At 41.6% G+C, this 20107-nt stretch overlaps 1 protein-coding gene across 11 annotated transcripts in view; it reads right to left on the reverse strand.

Annotated features, from left to right (window-relative positions):
- Positions 1 to 20107, reverse strand: part of MBNL2 (muscleblind like splicing regulator 2) — a 199622-nt gene that overhangs the window by 80667 nt on the left and 98848 nt on the right. For all 11 annotated transcript variants that reach the window (XM_073569557.1, XM_073569563.1, XM_073569556.1 and 8 more), the window contains exon 2: positions 11964 to 12743. In XM_073569557.1, coding sequence (XP_073425658.1) covers positions 11964 to 12137 — 174 coding nt within the window. In that variant the 5' untranslated portion in view covers positions 12138 to 12743. The remainder of the gene's footprint in view (positions 1 to 11963; positions 12744 to 20107) is intronic.

The raw sequence follows: 20107 nt of genomic DNA on the forward strand, positions 1-20107 counted from the left end.
GGTCTTGTTACATAGTCGATCAGCTCGCGGTAATGATGGGCTGAAATTATCAAGTCAGAATGCACTATTAGGCTCTCTATACATTTGACAAACTGTCTTAATCGGCATCTGACAGTCCCAACTGCCATATAATAGAGTCTATCAAATTCTGCCAAGTTTTCACTAGAAAAAAGTTGTGTTTTTTTTCCCTGTAAAACATGACAAATCTGCTACAGAGGTCTTGTGAGCAGAACTTGAATCTCTTTTTCCAGACAAAATCTGGAAAATATTTTGATTGCAAACCTACATTTACCAACATTCACTTCCATTTTGGCTTTCAAACTGGCCACAAGTTGTATATATTGTCATAGAGTGCAGGTATAATACTGCCACAGAGAACCTAAATAAAACCTAAGTAGATTTTACTCTATTGGGAAAAGCCACAGACAAAACAATCTCTGCTGGAGGGGTGTTGGATCACTGGTGGAGACCCACATAATGAGAAAGTAACGCAGCTCCTTCTTGTCATGGGACACATCTACATTATGCCTTACCAGGGCACCCGGCTTCCTACAGTGACTCGGAACATGGATCTCTTCACTTTTTCCTCACGGCATGTAATAGATGGTTGGAAATAACAAATGTTTCATGTTCACATACCACGCAGTCTACTCCATTATTAAATGAAGCGCCCCGCTGTGACCGACTCTTTAAGAACGATAGATTTGAAAGTTGATAAACTCTTTAAATGAAGTGAAGAGCATTTTCAATGTGTAAAATGCAGAGCAGTCAATTACAGGTTAATTATTCTATGAACTGCAGCTATTTTAGAAGGTTGTAAGAATGTCATTGTACTAATTATTTCATTTTGCACTTAACAGGAATTACATGCTCCTAATTAAAATCCAGATGCACACTTCGTCCATTTTTTCATTGTAAGCTCGATGTCGTATTCCGCTTCTTCACAGCTTTTTGACTATGGCATAACGTTTACCTCTAGATGTAATGGCAACCCTAAAATTGTAGGCACTCTGTTATCTGATATGTAAGGAAAAAAAGTCACATGGGACAAGTAGTATGGAGTTTGGTTTAAAAAACCATTTCTTTGGTACTGGAAATGAGTAATCCGTAACTGCACATATTATTGTAATGACACTGATGGTGTCAATGGAGCAGCCTAGGGGGTGATATCAGGGGGCACGAGAAACGAGCGCAGAGAGTGGAGAAACAAGGCACACAGTGCGCAAGGACCTGAGACTAAGCAGTAAGCACAGGACCTGGAAATAAGCAGTCATGTGATAAGAGGGGGGCGGAGTCATCGCACGTGAGGACAGGGAAGGCAGCTGAGAGCACGGAGTACAGGGCACAGAACGTAAATGCAGTCAAAGGAGAGCTGATGGTCAAAAGCCAGACAAGAGCGTGGTACCTACGGAGAAGACAGAGTAAACCGAGACGAGCCAAGGGGTAAGATAACCAGGAAGGACAGGGCAGTATAACGCAGGAAACAGAGGCAAAAGTCAGGGGACAAACCGGGTCATACACAGCAAAGCTCACACGCACAGAGGCACAACGATTACAGACGAGCAACCTGGGTCAGCAACCACAAACCAAGTATATGGAAGTATCACCCACACAAAACCCAGGAACTACCAGCAATAAATAGTTGCCCCAGAACCAAAGAGAGGTGAACTAGAATTAACCCTGACCTGACCAGGACTTAGGCGGAACCAACCTGTCCAGAGTCATGACAATTATTATGTGGCATATAACAACATTAGCTAGTCATTCTGCAATAAGGTGCACAAAAAGAAGGTGCAGAATATACAGAAAACTAACTTAACAGCCTGTAGGAGACTGAGACAGGTCTCGTTCTCACCAGAGAATTCGATGTGGACTCATGAACTTGTTAATGTGAGCTAACATAGCCGTTCTGACAAATACGTGTCACTTATGAGAAATACCCTATTCTTGGCGTGTGTTCTGTGTTCTCACCACTGAAGTATCAGGAGACTGAAAATAGATCACAGTTTTATTCTGATTCTTGTGCATCTCTGTGACATACATTTCTGTGGGCCTTTAAAGCATAAAGCCAGATGTCATGTCAGAGGTTCTCTTTGGTGGGGATTACAGTGCATGGACACCATGGTGGCTAAAAAAGTGTTTATTAATTATGCCCGCTTATATTCTACAGTGCTGTACAGCCATCATTATCACTGTCCCCACTAGGAGTTTCAATCCAAATTCCCTATCAGTGTGTCTTTAGGGTATAGGAGGAAACCCACGCAAACATTGGGAGACCATACAAACTCTGTTGTCCTTGATGAGATAATGAACCCTGGACCTCAGCGCTGCAGTGCTACAGTGCTAACCACTGAGTCAGCCACCAAATACAGGAGTAAAGAGTAGGTGAAGGATATAACACTCTAGTTTCTCTTGGGTAGATTCTGGAAAGATTAATTTAGCCAGTCTGTGGCCTGTATTCAACTTCCTTGAAGCCAAGAGAGCCGAAAAGTCTTGGTGCTCTTTGTAAGTCCACTCACTGCGACTTCATCCGAGCCATTGGTGTAATTTTCATTAGTATGGGTTCAACTATCGAACTGAGTTGACCATTGATGTTTTCTTAAAACCATATTCAAGTCACATTACGGTACTTTTCTTTCTAATATTTTTTTCTTTTGCAGAGACAACCCCTGTTCCTGCTGTGCCCTAAATGGTCCCACACCTGCAGGAAATATTGAATACTGTGTCTTATAAAGTACATGTTTGGAAAAAAGCAGCAAAGGGGTCTGGGCTCAAACATGTAATTGGCCAGAACGCTCTTCTTCACAATACACAGAAATTAGTCTAATGACTATATTTATCCCATCTAAGCTGCAGTACACACTGGCATCAAGGCTGCCCGTCTTCCCTTAGAGCACAAAACTGACAAATGCATCGCCAGAATACAGTAAAAGACTTTATCGGCCCTGACTCCACATCTAGCCAAGGTGAGGATATATGAACCTTGTAGAATTATTATTATTGCTATTGTAATTTAATCTGACGTGAAATTGGCCCTTTATTCATAGAACAGAGAAAATTCAGATAAATGGAATTTGATGAACCCAACATCCCACATCGGTTTTTTTCTTTACATTTTCTGTGCCTTCTTGAATGTAATGACCCGGGAAATGTCTTTGTTGGAACAAGTGAAAGCTATTATTATCATGTAAAAGAAAATTGTCATTTAGATGTTTCAATAATGAAATGGTGTAGAACTGCGCCTGTGTCCAATTTAGCATTGATAATGTGCCAGAACGACATAGTCCTTACTAGCATGTGCTATATTATTACTGAACTAACATGTCAAAATGATGCACACAAAGCCAGTAATGGAGAGGCGCTTCAGGGGTATAGAGAAAAGTGGCTTGTGCTACGAGCGAGGATGAAGCTGGCCCTAGAGAGACGTAAACCGAAAGACCACCCAATAAAAAGAACGGTTTGATATCTGGCAGAATGCTCATCTGAATTCTCAATGTTAGAAGAGCTGGATCATCAGGTTAATAACCTTTGTAAACGAGCTAACAATGAAAAGAAAATCTGTTGTATAGGCAACAAAAATTGCCATTGTAGTCAAAACTTTAAAACCAAAACAAAGTAATAGTGGGCTGACTTTCCCAAGGCGCTACCCTTACAAGTCAACTTAATATATTCTTCTACAGCTGACCAATTTTACAGAATACCTGACAATCTGCCGCACATGTGATTCAGAGGATTTTTCAGCCAACAACTGATGGTATTTCTGTGATTTTTTTTATATCAGTGACTATTGGAGTAGTGGAATATAAGGAGTTACATGACTACAATTATAGTATTATATTTTGATTCCAAATGGAAGACATCTTTTGATCCCCAAAGACACCCTAAAATTGGGTTTACACAAACAGATTTCTAACCAATCACACCAGTTTTACAGATGATGATAATTGGGTTTAGTGCATGTAGATGAGAAGACAATCAGGGAACGAGCTTTAATAGTTTTCGAGAGCCGACGATCAGTAAATGAAGCTGCAACTCTGCTCTGTGTCGTCAGAGGTGATGTTCCAACATTCAGCTACAAAAGAAATGTGGTTGTAATGAACAGAAGACTATAAAATGTGGAAAAGAGCTTCAGAGCCGAAATCATGTGGAGGAAGCGGTGGAGCCACAGTCAATTGGAAATGTGAGAGTAATTGACGTTAGCTAAATACAGTATAAGGTGTATTGAGGGCTGGAAGTTGATTTGGGGTCTTGTAAAAATCCTGTAACATAACAAGTTTATGTTCTACGCTTCATTTGTAAACTTTTCGCAATGATTAAGGACACATTTCCAAAATGCGTTTGCCCTGTATTTGAACTTATTTTAAGTGGTGGTGGTTGGTTGCGTTTTTCATGGAAGTCATTTTTCTTAATAAAATTTGCATTTTTTACGGAAGACCCTACTGTTGAATTTTTCTTCTTCCTTATTCCTGAGGCACTGCAGTTTCCGAGCATTGGATCTCCATTTTGGTAAGCTGACTTTAGAGGTTTCTTCTTCTTCCAATATTTTAGAACAAGTTTATGTTATGTACTTCAGTTGTAAACTTTACGTGGGAGTAAATTTTACTTAACGGGATCTATATTACATGAAACAATAAGTGAAAACAAGGGAATGGAGTTATGGCTTTCTCCTTGCGTTCAATAGAAATCAGTGTACATGGTCAGTGTCTCTGGACTGTGACACAAGAGGTTTATGGTTTTCTTCTGCAGCGAGACTAAAAAACACCATTATGATGTGTACAGGAGGCAGAAACTTGACAATGAGCATCAAGTAGATGACTTATATCTATAGAGCTACATCCTGTGAATATTGCCAGGATTCCCTTTCTTCAGGACCACTACTGATGAATGAAGTAGAGGTCTAATATTATTATTGTCTATGGGGCTGCTAGTCACAGCCAAGTACAGCATTCAGCAAACTAGGGCATTCCCAAAGACAAGGAATGGAGTGGTAATTATACATGTGATTGACCGCCACTCCAATCAGGTGAGGCACTGCAGAGCCCATTCTTAAGATCGGTGGGACCCCTTGTAGTTAACAAGGATGGATAGGTGGTAACTTTATATCTTGGCAGAATAGTTTAAATCCTGTAATAACCAGGTATTTATTTTACTATTACTTCTGATAAGCAATTCCAGTAAGTATAATGCACATCAGTGATCGTGTAGCACATTATTATTTCGCTGTGGGTGCAGTTTCAATCACATTCCATCTTCTCTACTAAGCCACAGATTACATTTCCTATAGCTACATGTCTGTCAAATAAATCCATCGGGCATTGTGCCAGAACGAGCTATGAGCTGATATGGTGCCATTTGCCTAACGCTGATTGAGTGATGTCATCTGGTGAAAGAAGCCGCTACATCCAGTAAATGCTGTGGGTGCTTTCTGAATGGGAGTTGGGCTGGTGATGTATATACTGTATATCTATATATACTGTACATTCACAAACACCCAGACATTGCATCCAATACAAGATTGAGAATCAGGTACCATCTGGCTGGTGCCCTGGTGAACCCAACCTTCCTTTTTTTTAATAGCTGGCAATGTCATGGCATGTAAATCCACAAGTCCGTATACAGTGGGGAAAAAAAGTATTTAGTCAGTCAGCAATAATGCAAGTTCCACCACTTAAAAAGATGAGAGGCGTCTGTAATTTACATCATAGGTAGACCTCAACTATGGGAGACAAACTGAGAAAAAAAAATCCAGAAAATCACATTGTCTGTTTTTTTTTCATTTTATTTGCATATTATGGTGGAAAATAAGTATTTGGTCAGAAACAAAATTTCATCTCAATACTTTGTGATATATCCTTTGTTGGCAATGACAGAGGTCAAACGTTTTCTGTAAGTCTTCACAAGGTTGCCACACACTGTTGTTGGTATGTTGGCCCATTCCTCCATGCAGATCTCCTCTAGAGCAGTGATGTTTTTGGCTTTTCGCTTGGCAACACGGACTTTCAACTCCCTCCAAAGGTTTTCTATAGGGTTGAGATCTGGAGACTGGCTAGGCCACTCCAGGACCTTGAAATGCTTCTTACGAAGCCACTCCTTCGCTGCCCTGGCGGTGTGCTTTGGATCATTGTCATGTTGAAAGACCCAGCCACGTTTCTTCTTCAATGCCCTTGCTGATGGAAGGAGGTTTGCACTCAAAATCTCACGATACATGGCCCCATTCATTCTTTCATGTACCCGGATCAGTTGTCCTGGCCCCTTTGCAGAGAAACAGCCCCAAAGCATGATGTTTCCACCACCATGCTTTACAGTAGGTATGGTGTTTGATGGATGCAACTCAGTATTCTTTTTCCTCCAAACACGACAAGTTGTGTTTCTACCAAACAGTTCCAGTTTGGTTTCATCAGACCATAGGACATTCTCCCAAAACTCCTCTGGATCATCCAAATGCTCTCTAGCAAACTTCAGACGGGCCCGGACATGTACAGGCTTAAGCAGTGGGACACGTCTGGCACTGCAGGATCTGAGTCCATGGTGGCGTAGTGTGTTACTTATGGTAGGCCTTGTTACATTGGTCCCAGCTCTCTGCAGTTCATTCACTAGGTCCCCCCGCGTGGTTCTGGGATTTTTGCTCACCGTTCTTGTGATCATTCTGACCCCACAGGGTGGGATTTTGCGTGGAGCACCAGATCGAGGGAGATTATCAGTGGTCTTGTATGTCTTCCATTTTCTAATTATTGCTCCCACAGTTGATTTCTTCACTCCAAGCTGGTTGGCTATTGCAGATTCAGTCTTCCCAGCCTGGTGCAGGGCTACAATTTTGTTTCTGGTGTCCTTTGACAGCTCTTTGGTCTTCACCATAGTGGAGTTTGGAGTCAGACTGTTTGAGGGTGTGCACAGGTGTCTTTTTATACTGATAACAAGTTTAAACAGGTGCCATTACTACAGGTAATGAGTGGAGGAAAGAGGAGACTCTTAAAGAAGAAGTTACAGGTCTGTGAGAGCCAGAAATCTTGATTGCTTGTTTCTGACCAAATACTTATTTTCCACCATAATATGCAAATAAAATGAAAAAAAAACAGACAATGTGATTTTCTGGATTTTTTTTTCTCAGTTTGTCTCCCATAGTTGAGGTCTACCTATGATGTAAATTACAGACGCCTCTTATCTTTTTAAGTGGTGGAACTTGCACTATTGCTGACTGACTAAATACTTTTTTTCCCCACTGTACATGATCACACCATCTCATGTTACCAGGAATGGTCAGACAGCCCTTTGCTTTGCCTAACAGCTTCTTCTCTTCTCCCAGGATAAGAGGTACTATATGCCAAGGGAGATGCCAATGACAACTGCCCAACAATGTAAAGAGTCAAAGAAAAGAGTCCCTAGATATGTCACATATAGAAGGTATTTCTAGGTCAATTTCATTAGTTCTAGATGCTTAAATGATTTTGTGTAGACAGAGATGAATACATCTGATAAATTACTTGTCTTCACTGGCAGGAAATCGCCGGGCACGATTCTGTAGAAATATGGGCTTGTCTAGGCACATTAGTGAGTGGTACGGCCTAATAATATGTTCACCATTAATATGGCTATACTGGAAATACACACCCATGCATATTAATAAGCCAGAGAAAAGTTATCAGAAGCACCCTGGGAGCAATCAGTAGCACGGTCTATAAGGTGCTTTATAAAGCCCAAATGTTGAATTTCAACATTACTGTATATCATGTATTAATGTATCACACGCATGGAATGTGCATTCTGCCTCTGTGCACTCTGCAGAACCTAAGATAAGAGATCTTGAGTAATACAGTATGCCCTCTTTTGAATACTATTTTAAGTTTTCCTAAAATCTGCATAAAATAAGCCCTACTTACTACTTAGGTTCCGTTCACATTTAGTTTATGCTTACATTTGGTGTATACATCGGGAAAAGCTCCGGACGTATACATCAATCGGGGATCGTGAAAGATTGTGCCTGTCGTTGTTATCCATCGCTCAAAGGTCGCAAGTCATCAAAGTGTTTACATCAGAAATCTAGAGTAAAAACAGTTTGGAAAGTCGCAAAAATTGATGCGATGCACACAAAAAACTGCAACTTTTGGTGTTTTCACACCACTTTCAACCAGCTCTGGCAAAGTGGGTGAAGTTGAGATGCAATGCCTACCCAAAAAATTCATTAAAGTGGCAACTTTTCTTAAGACAAAAATCTAAGATTTATGGCGCACAGCACTAATAGGATGCACCGAATTAATTCAACAAAGAAATTGAGCTTTGGTTTCAGCTGGAATACAAGCAGCACATAAACACATGTTCATATTCGCCATTAAATAGACAAAACCTATAAGAAAAAAATGATCATAAACCCTGCTGTAACTAAATACAGTGGGTTTGGAAAGTATTCAGACACCTTTAAAATTTTCACTCGTTTCATCGCAGCCATTTTGTAAATTCAAAAAAGTTCATTTCAGGCACACACCTGTCTATATAAGACCTCACAGCTCACAGTGCATGTCAAACCAAATGAGAATCATGAGGTCAAAGGAACTGGCCAAGGAGCTCAGACAGAATTGTGGCAAGGCACAGATCTGGTCAAGGTTACAAAAGAATTTCTGCAGTACTCAAGGTTCCTAAGAGCACAGTGGCCTCCATAATCCTTAAATGGAAGAGGTTTGGGACCAGCAGAAGTCTTCCTTGACCTGGCCATCCAGCCAAACTGAGCAATCATGGGAGAAGAGCCTTGGTAAGAGAGGTAAAGAAGAACGCCGAGATCACTGTGGCTGAGCTCCACAGATGCAATAGGGAGATGGGAGAAAGTTCCACAAAGTCAACTATCACTGCAGCCCTCCACCAGTCGGGCCTTTATGGCAGAGCGACCTGACGGAAGCCTCTTCTCAGTGCAAGACATAAGAAAGCCCACATAGAGTTTGCTAAAAAACACATGAAGGACTCCCAGACTATGAGAAATACGATTCTCTGGTCTCCTAAGTCGAAGATAGAACTTTGTGGTGATAATTCTAAGCCGTATGTGTGGAGAAAACCAGGCACTGCTCATTACCAGCCCAATACAATCCCAACAGTAAAACATGGTGGTGGCAGCATCATGCTATGGGGGTGGTTTTCAGCTGCAGTGACAGGACGACTGGCTGAATGAAACATGAATGCAGCCAAGTACAGAGATATCCTGGATGAAAACCTCTTCCAGAGTGCTCTGGACCTCAGACTTGGCCAAAGGTTCACCTTGCAACCAGACAATGACCCTAAACACACAGCTAAAATAACAAAGGAGAGGCTTCAGAACAATTCTGTGACCATTCTTGACTGACCCAGCCAGAGCCCTGACCTAAACCCAATTGAGTATCTCTGGAGAGACCTGAAAATGGCTGTCCACCAACGTTCACCATCCAACCTGACGGAACCGAAGAGGATCTGCAAGAAAGAATGGCAGAGGATCCCCAAATCCAGGTGTGAAATACTTGGCACATCATTTCCAAGAAGACTCAGGGCTGTACTAGCTCAAAAGGGTGCTTCTACTCAATACTGAGCAAAGGGGCTGAATACTTATGACCATGTGATATTTCAGTTTTTCTCTTTTAATAAATTTGCAAAAATTTCTACATTTCTGTTTTTTTTCAGTCAAGATGGGGTGCAAAGTGTACACTAATGAGAAAAAAATGAAATTTTTTGAATTTTTTGAATTTATCAAATGGCTGCAATGAAACAAAGAGTTAAAAATTTAAAGGGGTCTGAATACTTTCCATACCCACTGTAAGTAAAAAACAAAAGTGCATTTAAACAACATAGGGTTCTTTGTGACAGTTTTTGTAAAAAAAAGAAAAAATAATGAATTTGGTGCATTTTATTCCTACGTGCTATTTACGAAACACCAGTCTGAATGAATCGGGCACACAGACTTTAATGGAATTTATTTAACCAATATGTCATAAGATTTTCATGAGGTATATGTAAAACAGATGCCATTATTGGCTGTAAACTATGGATGCCTGTGATTGATGCATCAATTAAGCATAGGCTAAGTCGACACCCAAATAATAGATTAGTCATGAGCTTTTCAACAGGTTTTGATGATGTCTCCATTAAATGGATGCCACTGTACCACAAGGCTGACAGATGCCACTGTTAGGTATCAGTCTGAGGCATATACAGTACGTCACATATAGGCAATAATGGCATCCATTTAATAGATATGTCATCAAGAGCTCATGATAAATCCATTGAAGAGTTGCCTGCAGCGGATACAACACATCCATCATTTATAGTCAGGTTAAAAAACCATATTATGCAGTGTTGACTGGCCACTGCAGGGGGGAATACTGTAACATACTATGACATACTATTCCTCTTTTTCCAGTATGGTGGCGCCCCCAAGCAATGAGACATTTATATTGATAGATAATACAAATATCTGATTGGTAGACTTCCCACTGCCAGGAGCCCCAACGATCACTATTAGGCTGAGTTCACACGTGGCGTTTTTTTCGCGTTTCCGCGGCGGTTTTAACCGCGCGATTTTGCCGCGAAAACGCGAAAAATAAGCATCCCATGCATTCCTATGGGATTCCGCAATGCTGTGCTAATGCTGCGGTTTTTACCGCGGCGGAATCGCTTCGCGGTAAAAAACGCAGCATGCTCATTAATTTGCGGAATCGCGGCGATCCCGCACCCATAGGAATGCATTGTTCCGCTTACTTCCCGCATGTGGCTGTGCACACCATGTGGAAAGTAAGCAGAACAATTGCGGATGGTACCCACGGTCCGGAGGAGAGGAGACTGTCCTCCGGGCTTTGGGTACCATATCCCTGTAAAAAATAGAATTTAAAATAAAAAATATTGTTATTCTTACCTTCTGGCGTCCCGCGCAGCATTCCCGCCTCTCTCCACGCTCCCGGGCCCAGTAAGCCTTTGCGAAAATGCCCGCGATGACGTCCAGTCTCGCGGGATCGCGAAGTCTCGCGGTCATTCGCGTGACGTCATCGCGAATGACCGCGAGACATCGCGATCCCGCGAGAACGGACGTCATCGCGGGCATTTTCACAAAGGATTACTGGGAACGGCTGCGCGGGACGCCGGAAGGTGAGAATAACACTATTTTTTATTTTTTTTTACATTTTATCTTTTACTACTAATGCTGCATAGGCGGCCTCAGTAGTAAAAAGTTGGTCACACTTGTCAAACACTATGTTTGACGAGTGTGAGCAACCTGTCAATCAGTTCTCCAAGGGATGCTACAGATCGCTTGGAAAATGCTAGCATTCTACAAGCTAAATACGCTTGCAAAATGCAAGTTTTTCCGCGGGAAAATCGCGGGAATTTAAAATGCGATTTTCCCGCGGAATGGAATTCCGGAATTCTCGCGGTAATTTCCGCGAGAGTTCCGGTACGTGTGCACTTAGCCTTATGGTTATTCCAATCACTTGCTTGTTCCAACTTTCTTCTGACAATGAATGGAATGATGGCATTATCAAGAATGCACGATATTGCTCCATTTATTTTCACCGTGTAAATGTATAGACAATTGTAGGAGGCTAAGCCTCTTTAATCTAGAAGGGATTCTGAAAAATGTCAAAAGCCTTGATAATTGTGACTGAAGCTCTGGACTGTAATACAAGTTATAACTAATGATCAGTAGAAGACAGTGAAAGTGTCTCATCTGCAAAGTTACTCCACTTTTTTGTAGTTGGAGTTTCATGTCACCTGTAAACGTACTGTGCTCTTTTACTTACAGTACATGTATATCACTGTATTAATGCATGCCAGTGCCCTAAATAATTATATGGGCTCAATTTCAGGCTTGCTATGTTCAATACAATTTCTGTTTTTTGGCTGAGGGATCTTTAAAATAATCTGTAGAACAAATGTTCTCCCGAGCGATTATTATCACGGCGATATTACTATTTCTCTATGCACAGAGTAATTAGTGAAAGAATGGAACACACCCTTACCTTTAGGGAATCAAAGCAGGCAATAACACGTCCATTTTCGACCTGACAACTTTTAGGCGGGTGTGCGAATTTGCATTCCTCATCGGATCTTGAACAAGTCCCCCTCTGGAACTGCCTGCACACTTCGAGGGTCAGCCATTTAGTGTCTCTCACCGGAGCTACATTCAAAGCCATGCTGGAGAAGTGAAGTCTGCCGGGTAACTTTCAAGCTTAAGTCAGCTGGATCCTGTAACCTCAGCCTCAGCAAGCGTCAGTAAAATACAAATGCAATTGCTTTAGATGGACTGAACTGTGGAACGGAGTCCAAAACGCGCAAAACTGCATGAGAAAAGTGAATAAATCAGCATTCAGTCGGTCATCAATCAGATTGCACTACTTAAGCAAATTTGGCTGAGAAGACAACATACTCTGAGACCGCTTTAGGTGGAAATATCAGGGTGGGATTAGTGCCTAGCTGGTAGCTAGCTGGTAGCTGCTTTCCATCAAGTACTAATGGCGGTCCTGTACGGAATACGGTCCTCTCGTGGTTACTCTTCAGTATATTGATGGCCTTTTTGGGTATCCGCAGTTTTCACTGGAGGCAGCCTATGTCCTTGTAGGCTGCAGATAATCAGTCCACTTCTCGATAAGTCATTGGCAACAAGACAGAAGTCATACAAGCTATCTTCAGATAGACTTCAGGGCAGGCTTTTGGGTGTTTGGCATGTAATATAAGTCCGCTGTTGCACTTATTGGCAGAAGTGGCTTTGGAAAAAGGCACTTTCCAAATAAGCAGTAAGCCTAAAAGAAAAAAAACAAAAAACAACATATAGACAAGTTTAGTAATAACAAAAAGGCGGGCTAATACCAAAACTCAGATCAAAGACTAACCCCACCTATCCTACGAGGAAGTGTCACATAAACCACACGCATAATACAAGCCTCTGTTCTGATCATGATAAACCGTCAGCCTTCCCGGAGAAGACCTGAACAACACAGAAGAACCAATTGGAGGACACATCGCTGTAATATTCTAGGCATCTGTCCAGCACATGGGAGTGACTCAGGAATGGATGAATGCTGCAGACACAATAATTAGACAAGCCACTTCCAAAACAATTCAGTCTAATGTGCTTAGCCTCCGAACCAATTTATTAAGACTCCCATTTCCAATTAATAGCAGATTTTAGCCCGAGAGATTTTATTTTCTGTACATAAGAATGGCTTGAGTTCCCAATATTCCTTGATATATGTTAACCACCATAACGTTGTCAAGGAAGAGACGATCTGGACTGTAAGCATGTAAGAAGCCTGAAAACTAGACAGGGATAGAAAACCATGCTATATTCCCATTTAACTATCCCACAATAACACTCACAAGCAGATATGTTTAAGAAGGCTCTTAATGGAGGAAGTTATATCAGCACCCCCCAGACTTCCTACATAATACTCCTATGGAAAGAGACAGCCTCTTCCAACCATATAATTAACACTTAAGTTAATCAAATGGCAAAAAAAGAAATAGAGGCATATAACGCTATAGAAACGCTTATTTAAACGTGTAGGAATCCCAGAATCATATACCTTGTTTACCTTGTTAGGGCTTTTTGAGTTGAAACATCCTCACTATTATGCTATGCTTATATAGCACTATTAATTCCCCAGCGCTTTACAGTCATCATCACCACTGTCCTCATTGGGGCTCACAATCTAAATTCCCTAGCAGTATGTCTTTGGAGTGTGGGAGGAAACCAGAGGACCCACGTTCTGAAGACATGCTGATAGGGAATTTAGATTGTGAGCCCCAATGGGGACAGTGACGATGAAGGCTGTAAAACGCTATGGAATTAATCGCATTATATACCGTAAGTAAAATAAATAAACAAATATTCTCTCTACACCCTGGCCAAGAGATCAGGATCCTAATGTAGATTTCCTTTATTATCCTATCCTGCATCAAACAGGTAACGTTTAGGTGAAATGTCATTGTGCAATACAACTTTTCCCCTGCTGGGGCACTACAGGGAAACAACACTTACTGCCAGGTTTCTGCACAGTTTACAGCTGATTGCTGGAGGTCTCTGCGGGAAGGCACTTTTTGAGCTTGGAATTGTCAAGAAACCCCTTTAAGTATATACAGTTATAGCTTCTATTGCCCTTTACTTTTTAACAGAAAAAACTGACGATATTCGACAGGAAATTATCTCCCAATCTCCTCATACCATGCACTGTCCTCCCTTCCCCACTGCATCTAGCTCACTCTGATTTTGAACTAGTCACATAAGAAGTAAGTAGGCACCTTGCGTCTTCTCGCCCTAACACTTGCACCAGTGACCTCATTCCGTCAAATCTCCTCCAGTTCCTTTCCCCCGCTGTCACCTCTCACCTAACAAAAATATTCAACCTCTCTCTCTCTTCCGGTATCATTACTTCCTCATTTAAGCATGCCATCATACATCCATTACTTAAAAAAAATCCCTCAACCAAAACTGTGCCTCTAAGGGTACCGTTACACATAACAATGTCCCAGCAATCCCACCAACGATCTGACGTGGATGGGATCGCTGGGACATTGTTAGCTGATCGCTGGTGAGCTGTCACATAGACAGCCCCTCCAGCGATCAGCACCAGCGAGCACACTGGTTACCAACGTAAACATCGGGTTTCTAAGGGCCACTGCAGGCAGGGCGGGAGGTGGAGGCAGAGCGGCGCAGACAGACCGGCGTAGCTCTGCTATCTGCTACTCCAGTCTGACAGACTGGAGTAGCAGGTAGCAGAGCTACTCCGGTCTGTGCGTCGCTCTGCCTCCACCTTCCGCCCTGCCTGCAGTGCACGCTGGTATCTAGGGTAAACATCGGGTTTCTAAGGGCCCCGCGGCCCTCAGAAACCCGATGTTTACGTTGGTAACCAGCGTGCGTCGCTCATCGCTGGCTCCCGCTGCCTCACACAGCGATGCGCGCTGGCCAGTGGGAGACCAGCGATGAAAAAACGGGCCAGTACGATCCAGCACGATCAGCAGGGGGGCCGATCGCTGCTGGATGTCACACACAGCGATATCGCTGGAGAGATCGCTGATGTGTCACAAAACCAGCGACCTCGCCAGCGAGATCGCTGTGTGTAAAGGGCCCTTAACTATAGACCTGTCTCTAATCTTCCCTTCATCTCTAAACTCCTGGAACGTCTGGTCCACACCCATCTTGTCCGCTATCTCTCAGATAACTCTCTTCTCGACCCTCTTCAATCCGGTTTCTGCTCTTTACACTCTACTGAAACTGCCCTCACTAAAGTCTCTAATGATCTACTAACTGCTAAATCTAATGGTCATTACTCCATGCTAATGCTCCTGGATCTCTCTGCAGCATTCAACACTGTGGATCATCTGCTCCTCCTCACTATGCTTCACTTCATCGGCCTCAAGGACACTGTTCTCTCCTGGTTCTCCTCCTATCTCTCTGACCGTTCTTTCACTATATCTTTTGCTGGCTCCTCCTCCTCTCATCTTCCCCTTACTGTTGGGGTTCCTCAAGGATCAGTCCTAGGCCCCCTCGTCTTCTCTTTGTATACTGCCCCTATTGGAGAAAAAATCAGCAGATTTGGTTTCCAGTACCATCTCTATGCTGATGACACACAATTATACACTTCTTCTCCCGATATCACGCCTGCCTTTTTAGAAAACACCAGTGATTGTCTTACCGCTGTCTCTAACATCATGTCCTCCCTCTATCTGAAACTGAACCTGTCAAAAACTGAACTCCTCGTGTTTCCTCCCTCTACTAACCTACCTATGCCTGACATTGCCATCTCCCTGTATGGTTACACCAGTATTCCCCAGCAACATGCCCGCTGTCTTGGGGTCATACGTGATTCCGAGCTTTCATTCACCCCCCCCACATCCGATCACTGGCTCGCTCTTGTTATCTGCACCTCAAAAACATTTCTAGAATCCGACCTTTTCTTACTTTCGACTCTGCAAAAACTCTTACTGTTTCTCTTATTCATTCTCGTCTGGACTATTGCAACTCTCTACTAATCTGCCTCCCTTTTACTAAAATCTCCACTCTCCAATTTGTCTTGAAAGCTGCAGCCAGGATCATGTTCCTCACCAATCGTTATACCGATGCCTCTACTTTGCACCAGTCATTACACTGGTTACCCATCCACTTCAGAATCCAGTACAAACTTATTACCCTCACCCACAAAGCTCTCCATGGCTCAGCACCACCCTACATCTCCTCCCTTGTCTCAGCCTACCACCCTACCCATGCCCCCCGTTCTCCTAATGACCTGAGGTTAACATCCTCAATAATCAAAACCTCCCACTCCCATCTAAAAGACTTTTCACGTGCTGCACCAATTCTTTGGAATGCACTACCCAGGTTGATACGATAAATCCACATTCCCCACAGTTTTAAGCATGCCCTAAAAATGCATTTGTTCAGACTGGCCTACCGCCTCAACTTATTAACCTAATTATCCCTGTGTGGCTCATTCAAAAATATTTTTTACCATATTCAGGTTCTTTGCATCATGTTCTCACATGCTTTATGCATTTAATAGACCTCTGTGTCTGTGCTGTTATGTACTTAGGCTGTTAACTGGTTCATGCAGCATTACAGGAACACACGATTCGTACACTATATCTGGTCCGAACAATGAAAGCAATTGATACCATCTACCTTTCGTGTCTCCCCTTTTTCCTTATAGATTGTAAGCTTGCTAGCAGGGCCCTCATTCCACTTGGTATCTGTTTTGATCTGTGTTTATTGTTATGCTGTAATATCTATTGTCTGTACAAGTCCCCTCTATAATGTAAAGTGCTGCGGAATATGTTGGCGCTATAGAAATAAAATTATTATTATAATATGCAGATATTTTTAGACTGATATTCCCTTTTCTGTCTTTCATGGGAGACATAGGAATAACTGTTTCTAGGTCCTGGTCACCAGAGGAGTGGCTATGCCACGCTGTGCTGTTGGCATAACTCCCATAGAAATTAATGTTTCTAGGCTAGGCTGTTTTTATAGCCTCTCCTCTGGTGGCCAGGCTCTAGATGCATAGATGCATGTGCATATCACTTGAACATTACAGTAGAAGCTATCCGTTGATCAGATACTTAAAAGGTTATTCCGAAAATAGTTATTTAACCTCTATATAGTAATTTGGGAAAAGAGTTTTGGAACCTAAAGATTTGGCCAGGCAAAGCCCCATGTGGAATCGGGCAATGCTTCTTTCATGGTCTAGGGGAGGAACAGAAATAGCCAAGCATTGTGCTTGGATATATCTGGAAGTCTCATAGAAAATGTAAATGTCGAGCATGTGCACGCCGTTCCATTCAAGACCCAGTTCTAAAGAACCCGGTTTCGAGAGACTGGGCTTGAGTTCATTGGGGGTCCCTTCAGTCGGACAGCCAGCGATCAGTAAATTATCTATTCCCTATGCTACGGTAGGGAATGCCTTACTATTTTGGGAATAACCCTTTCATACATGTTTACTCTTAAATCCCCAGTGGGGCTAGGTGTAACAATTGAAGGTGGCTCCAGATTTACAAAAGAGTGGGAACCTCTGCCACAGACACTAAAATACACTGGTGACCTAATCACAGTATATATAAGCTGATATTTACGTAATGATTTTTGGGATTACTTGCACTTTCTTTCAATAAGCAGTGTACTGAAGGTACGTTGCTTTATTCAGGCATTTTTCTTTGTAGGCTATAGAGATGAGCGAATATGTTTGGAGAACGATAGCCGAATCAGAATTTGCCATATGTGCCCACGTAGCGTTTTTTAAACGCTCAGGAAACGGGTTCTCCTTCCCAGAAAACGCGCGTTTTTTTGCGCAAAAAACGCTAGTTTTTTATGTGTTTTTTTCCGCGCGTCTTTTAGACTATAGGAAATAGCCAAAAACGCAGACCTAAGCGGAAGTTAATGAACATGCTGCGTTTTTTACCGCTAAGTGTTTCCTTAGCGGTAAAAAACGCATCCATTGGCACAAAAAGGCCAAAATGCATTTAAATGAATGGGATGCTTCTTTTAAGCGTTTTTTATGCTATTTGACCCCGAAAAACGCATCAAAAACGCTTAAAAAAAGCTACGTGGGCACACAGCCTCATACCGTATTTGTGCCGAATTTATGTTTGAAATAAAATAAAACGGTTTAAATAATAGTTTTAAAAAGTAATGTAAACAGATGGAAACTGTTTGATTCTATAACCCACCAACATCCCCCCATTATGAATATTTGATGACAATAAACACACAGTTGGATGGGATAACACATATTCATTGCAAATTTTCAGACAAACAGTAGTAAAGTGTTTGATGTAAATGTGGGTTTACGATTATTATATTATTAGCTCGATGAGAAAATTATAATGGCTAGCCCTCGCAGTCCACATAGACACTCTAGCTCTTTTTTTTAATTCAAAGAAATATTTTTTAGCCTAGAAACACTGTAATGAGACTTAGAATTAACAGTAAGAGCTGACGGAAGAGAGGAAACGGTGGGCAATAGTTGTGATCTGTGCTCATGAAGTGTGAGACAGTGGTTTATGCCAGCTATCTATGACTACCATGAGTTATTGCCTGCCTGCCGCGGAGGAATCTCGCCATAAATGGACAACTATTTAGCGGAGTCCAAGTAAACAAGTAAAAGCCTAAAACAGACACCAAGTTCGACAACCACATACTGTATGTTGTGTGTGCAAACAGCATTTATAGAAAAATACACCCCAGGGAGATCTTCAAGTAGAAAGTATTCTTAATGACTTACTTTTCCCTGGCTTTCTGTACTTGATTTCAGAGGCTTAGAGTTTGCAGTGGTGGTACTCCTACATCCTCATGACAACACTTCTGGCCTCTATAGCTTTCTAGCATGCCAGGAAAAGATGTCTCACTTGTTGCTTAGCGACGATTACTGCCACTTCTGTACTTTGACTTACAAAGTAGCACGCTATTCTCTATCTAGAACATTATTTTAAAGAGGAACTGTCTCTAGGCCAAAAATGGCCATTTTTTTTTTTTTTAACGAATCCACCAAACGGCCACCATACGGCTCCAGAGATGCTTTTATTCAGTGCTATGTATTATTTTCTTCACCAAAGAGGTGGTGCTCACAGGAATGTCCTCAGGCGGATCTGCGTTACTATCCTATGAGCCTCACTCCCTTGATAAAGGTCATAAAAATTACCGTAGCACTAAAAAGGCCTAAATTTATGGAACGGTATGGTGGGTTTAAAAAAGTAAAACAAATTGGCTACTCAGAGAAGCAACGGGAGTAAAATAAGACCAGAAACTGGCCATTGTTGGCCTACTGACAAGTCATCTTTAAATCTTTACCTTCAAACTGTAAGTAAACTGTGAGTAAAATGTAAATTGCTCTTTTATTCTATAAACTACTGACAACATGTCTTCAAATTTCCAAGCACTAAATTTTGTATTTATTTTCAGAAAATGAGAAATGGTCAAAATAACAAAACAATTCAGTGCTTGCAGACCTCAAAGAATGCTAAGAAAACAAGTTCATAATTACTTAGAAACAACAGTACTAATGTTTTAACTCAAGAATAATAACCATGTTTTTTAATCACAGCTGTCATGCGTCTTGGCATGGTTTCCACCAGTCTTTCACACGAAATGTAACGTAATGAGCTAAAACATTAGTATTGTTGTTTCTAAATGACTATGAACTTATTTGCGTTATTTGAGGTCTGAAAGCACTGTTTTTTTATTTTGACCATTTCTACTTTTCAGAAAAACAAGAAAACAAAATATATTGCTTGGAAATTCAGAGACATGTTGTCAGAAGTCTATAGACTCAAACAGCAATTTACATTTTACTCTAAAATATACTTATAAAGAGAAAAATCAGACAAACTGAACATTTGGAAGTGGCCTCTTAGTTTTTGCCAGAGCTGAATATATATACAGTTCTGGCAAAAATTAAGAGACCACTGCAAACTTACAAAAAATGCAGTGCTTGCAGACCTCAAATAATGCCATGAAAACAAGTTCATAATCATTTAGAAACAACAATACTAATGTTTTAACTCAGGAAGAGTTCAGAAATCAATATTCTGTGGAATAACCATGATTTTTAATCACAGCTTTCATACATCTTGGCATGCATTCCATCAGTTTTTCACACTGCTTTTGGGTGACCTTATG

The sequence above is a fragment of the Dendrobates tinctorius genome, unplaced genomic scaffold (assembly GCF_039654945.1).
Source record: "Dendrobates tinctorius isolate UK_male_01 unplaced genomic scaffold, ASM3965494v1 ptg000026l, whole genome shotgun sequence".
Taxonomy (NCBI): domain Eukaryota; kingdom Metazoa; phylum Chordata; class Amphibia; order Anura; family Dendrobatidae; genus Dendrobates; species Dendrobates tinctorius.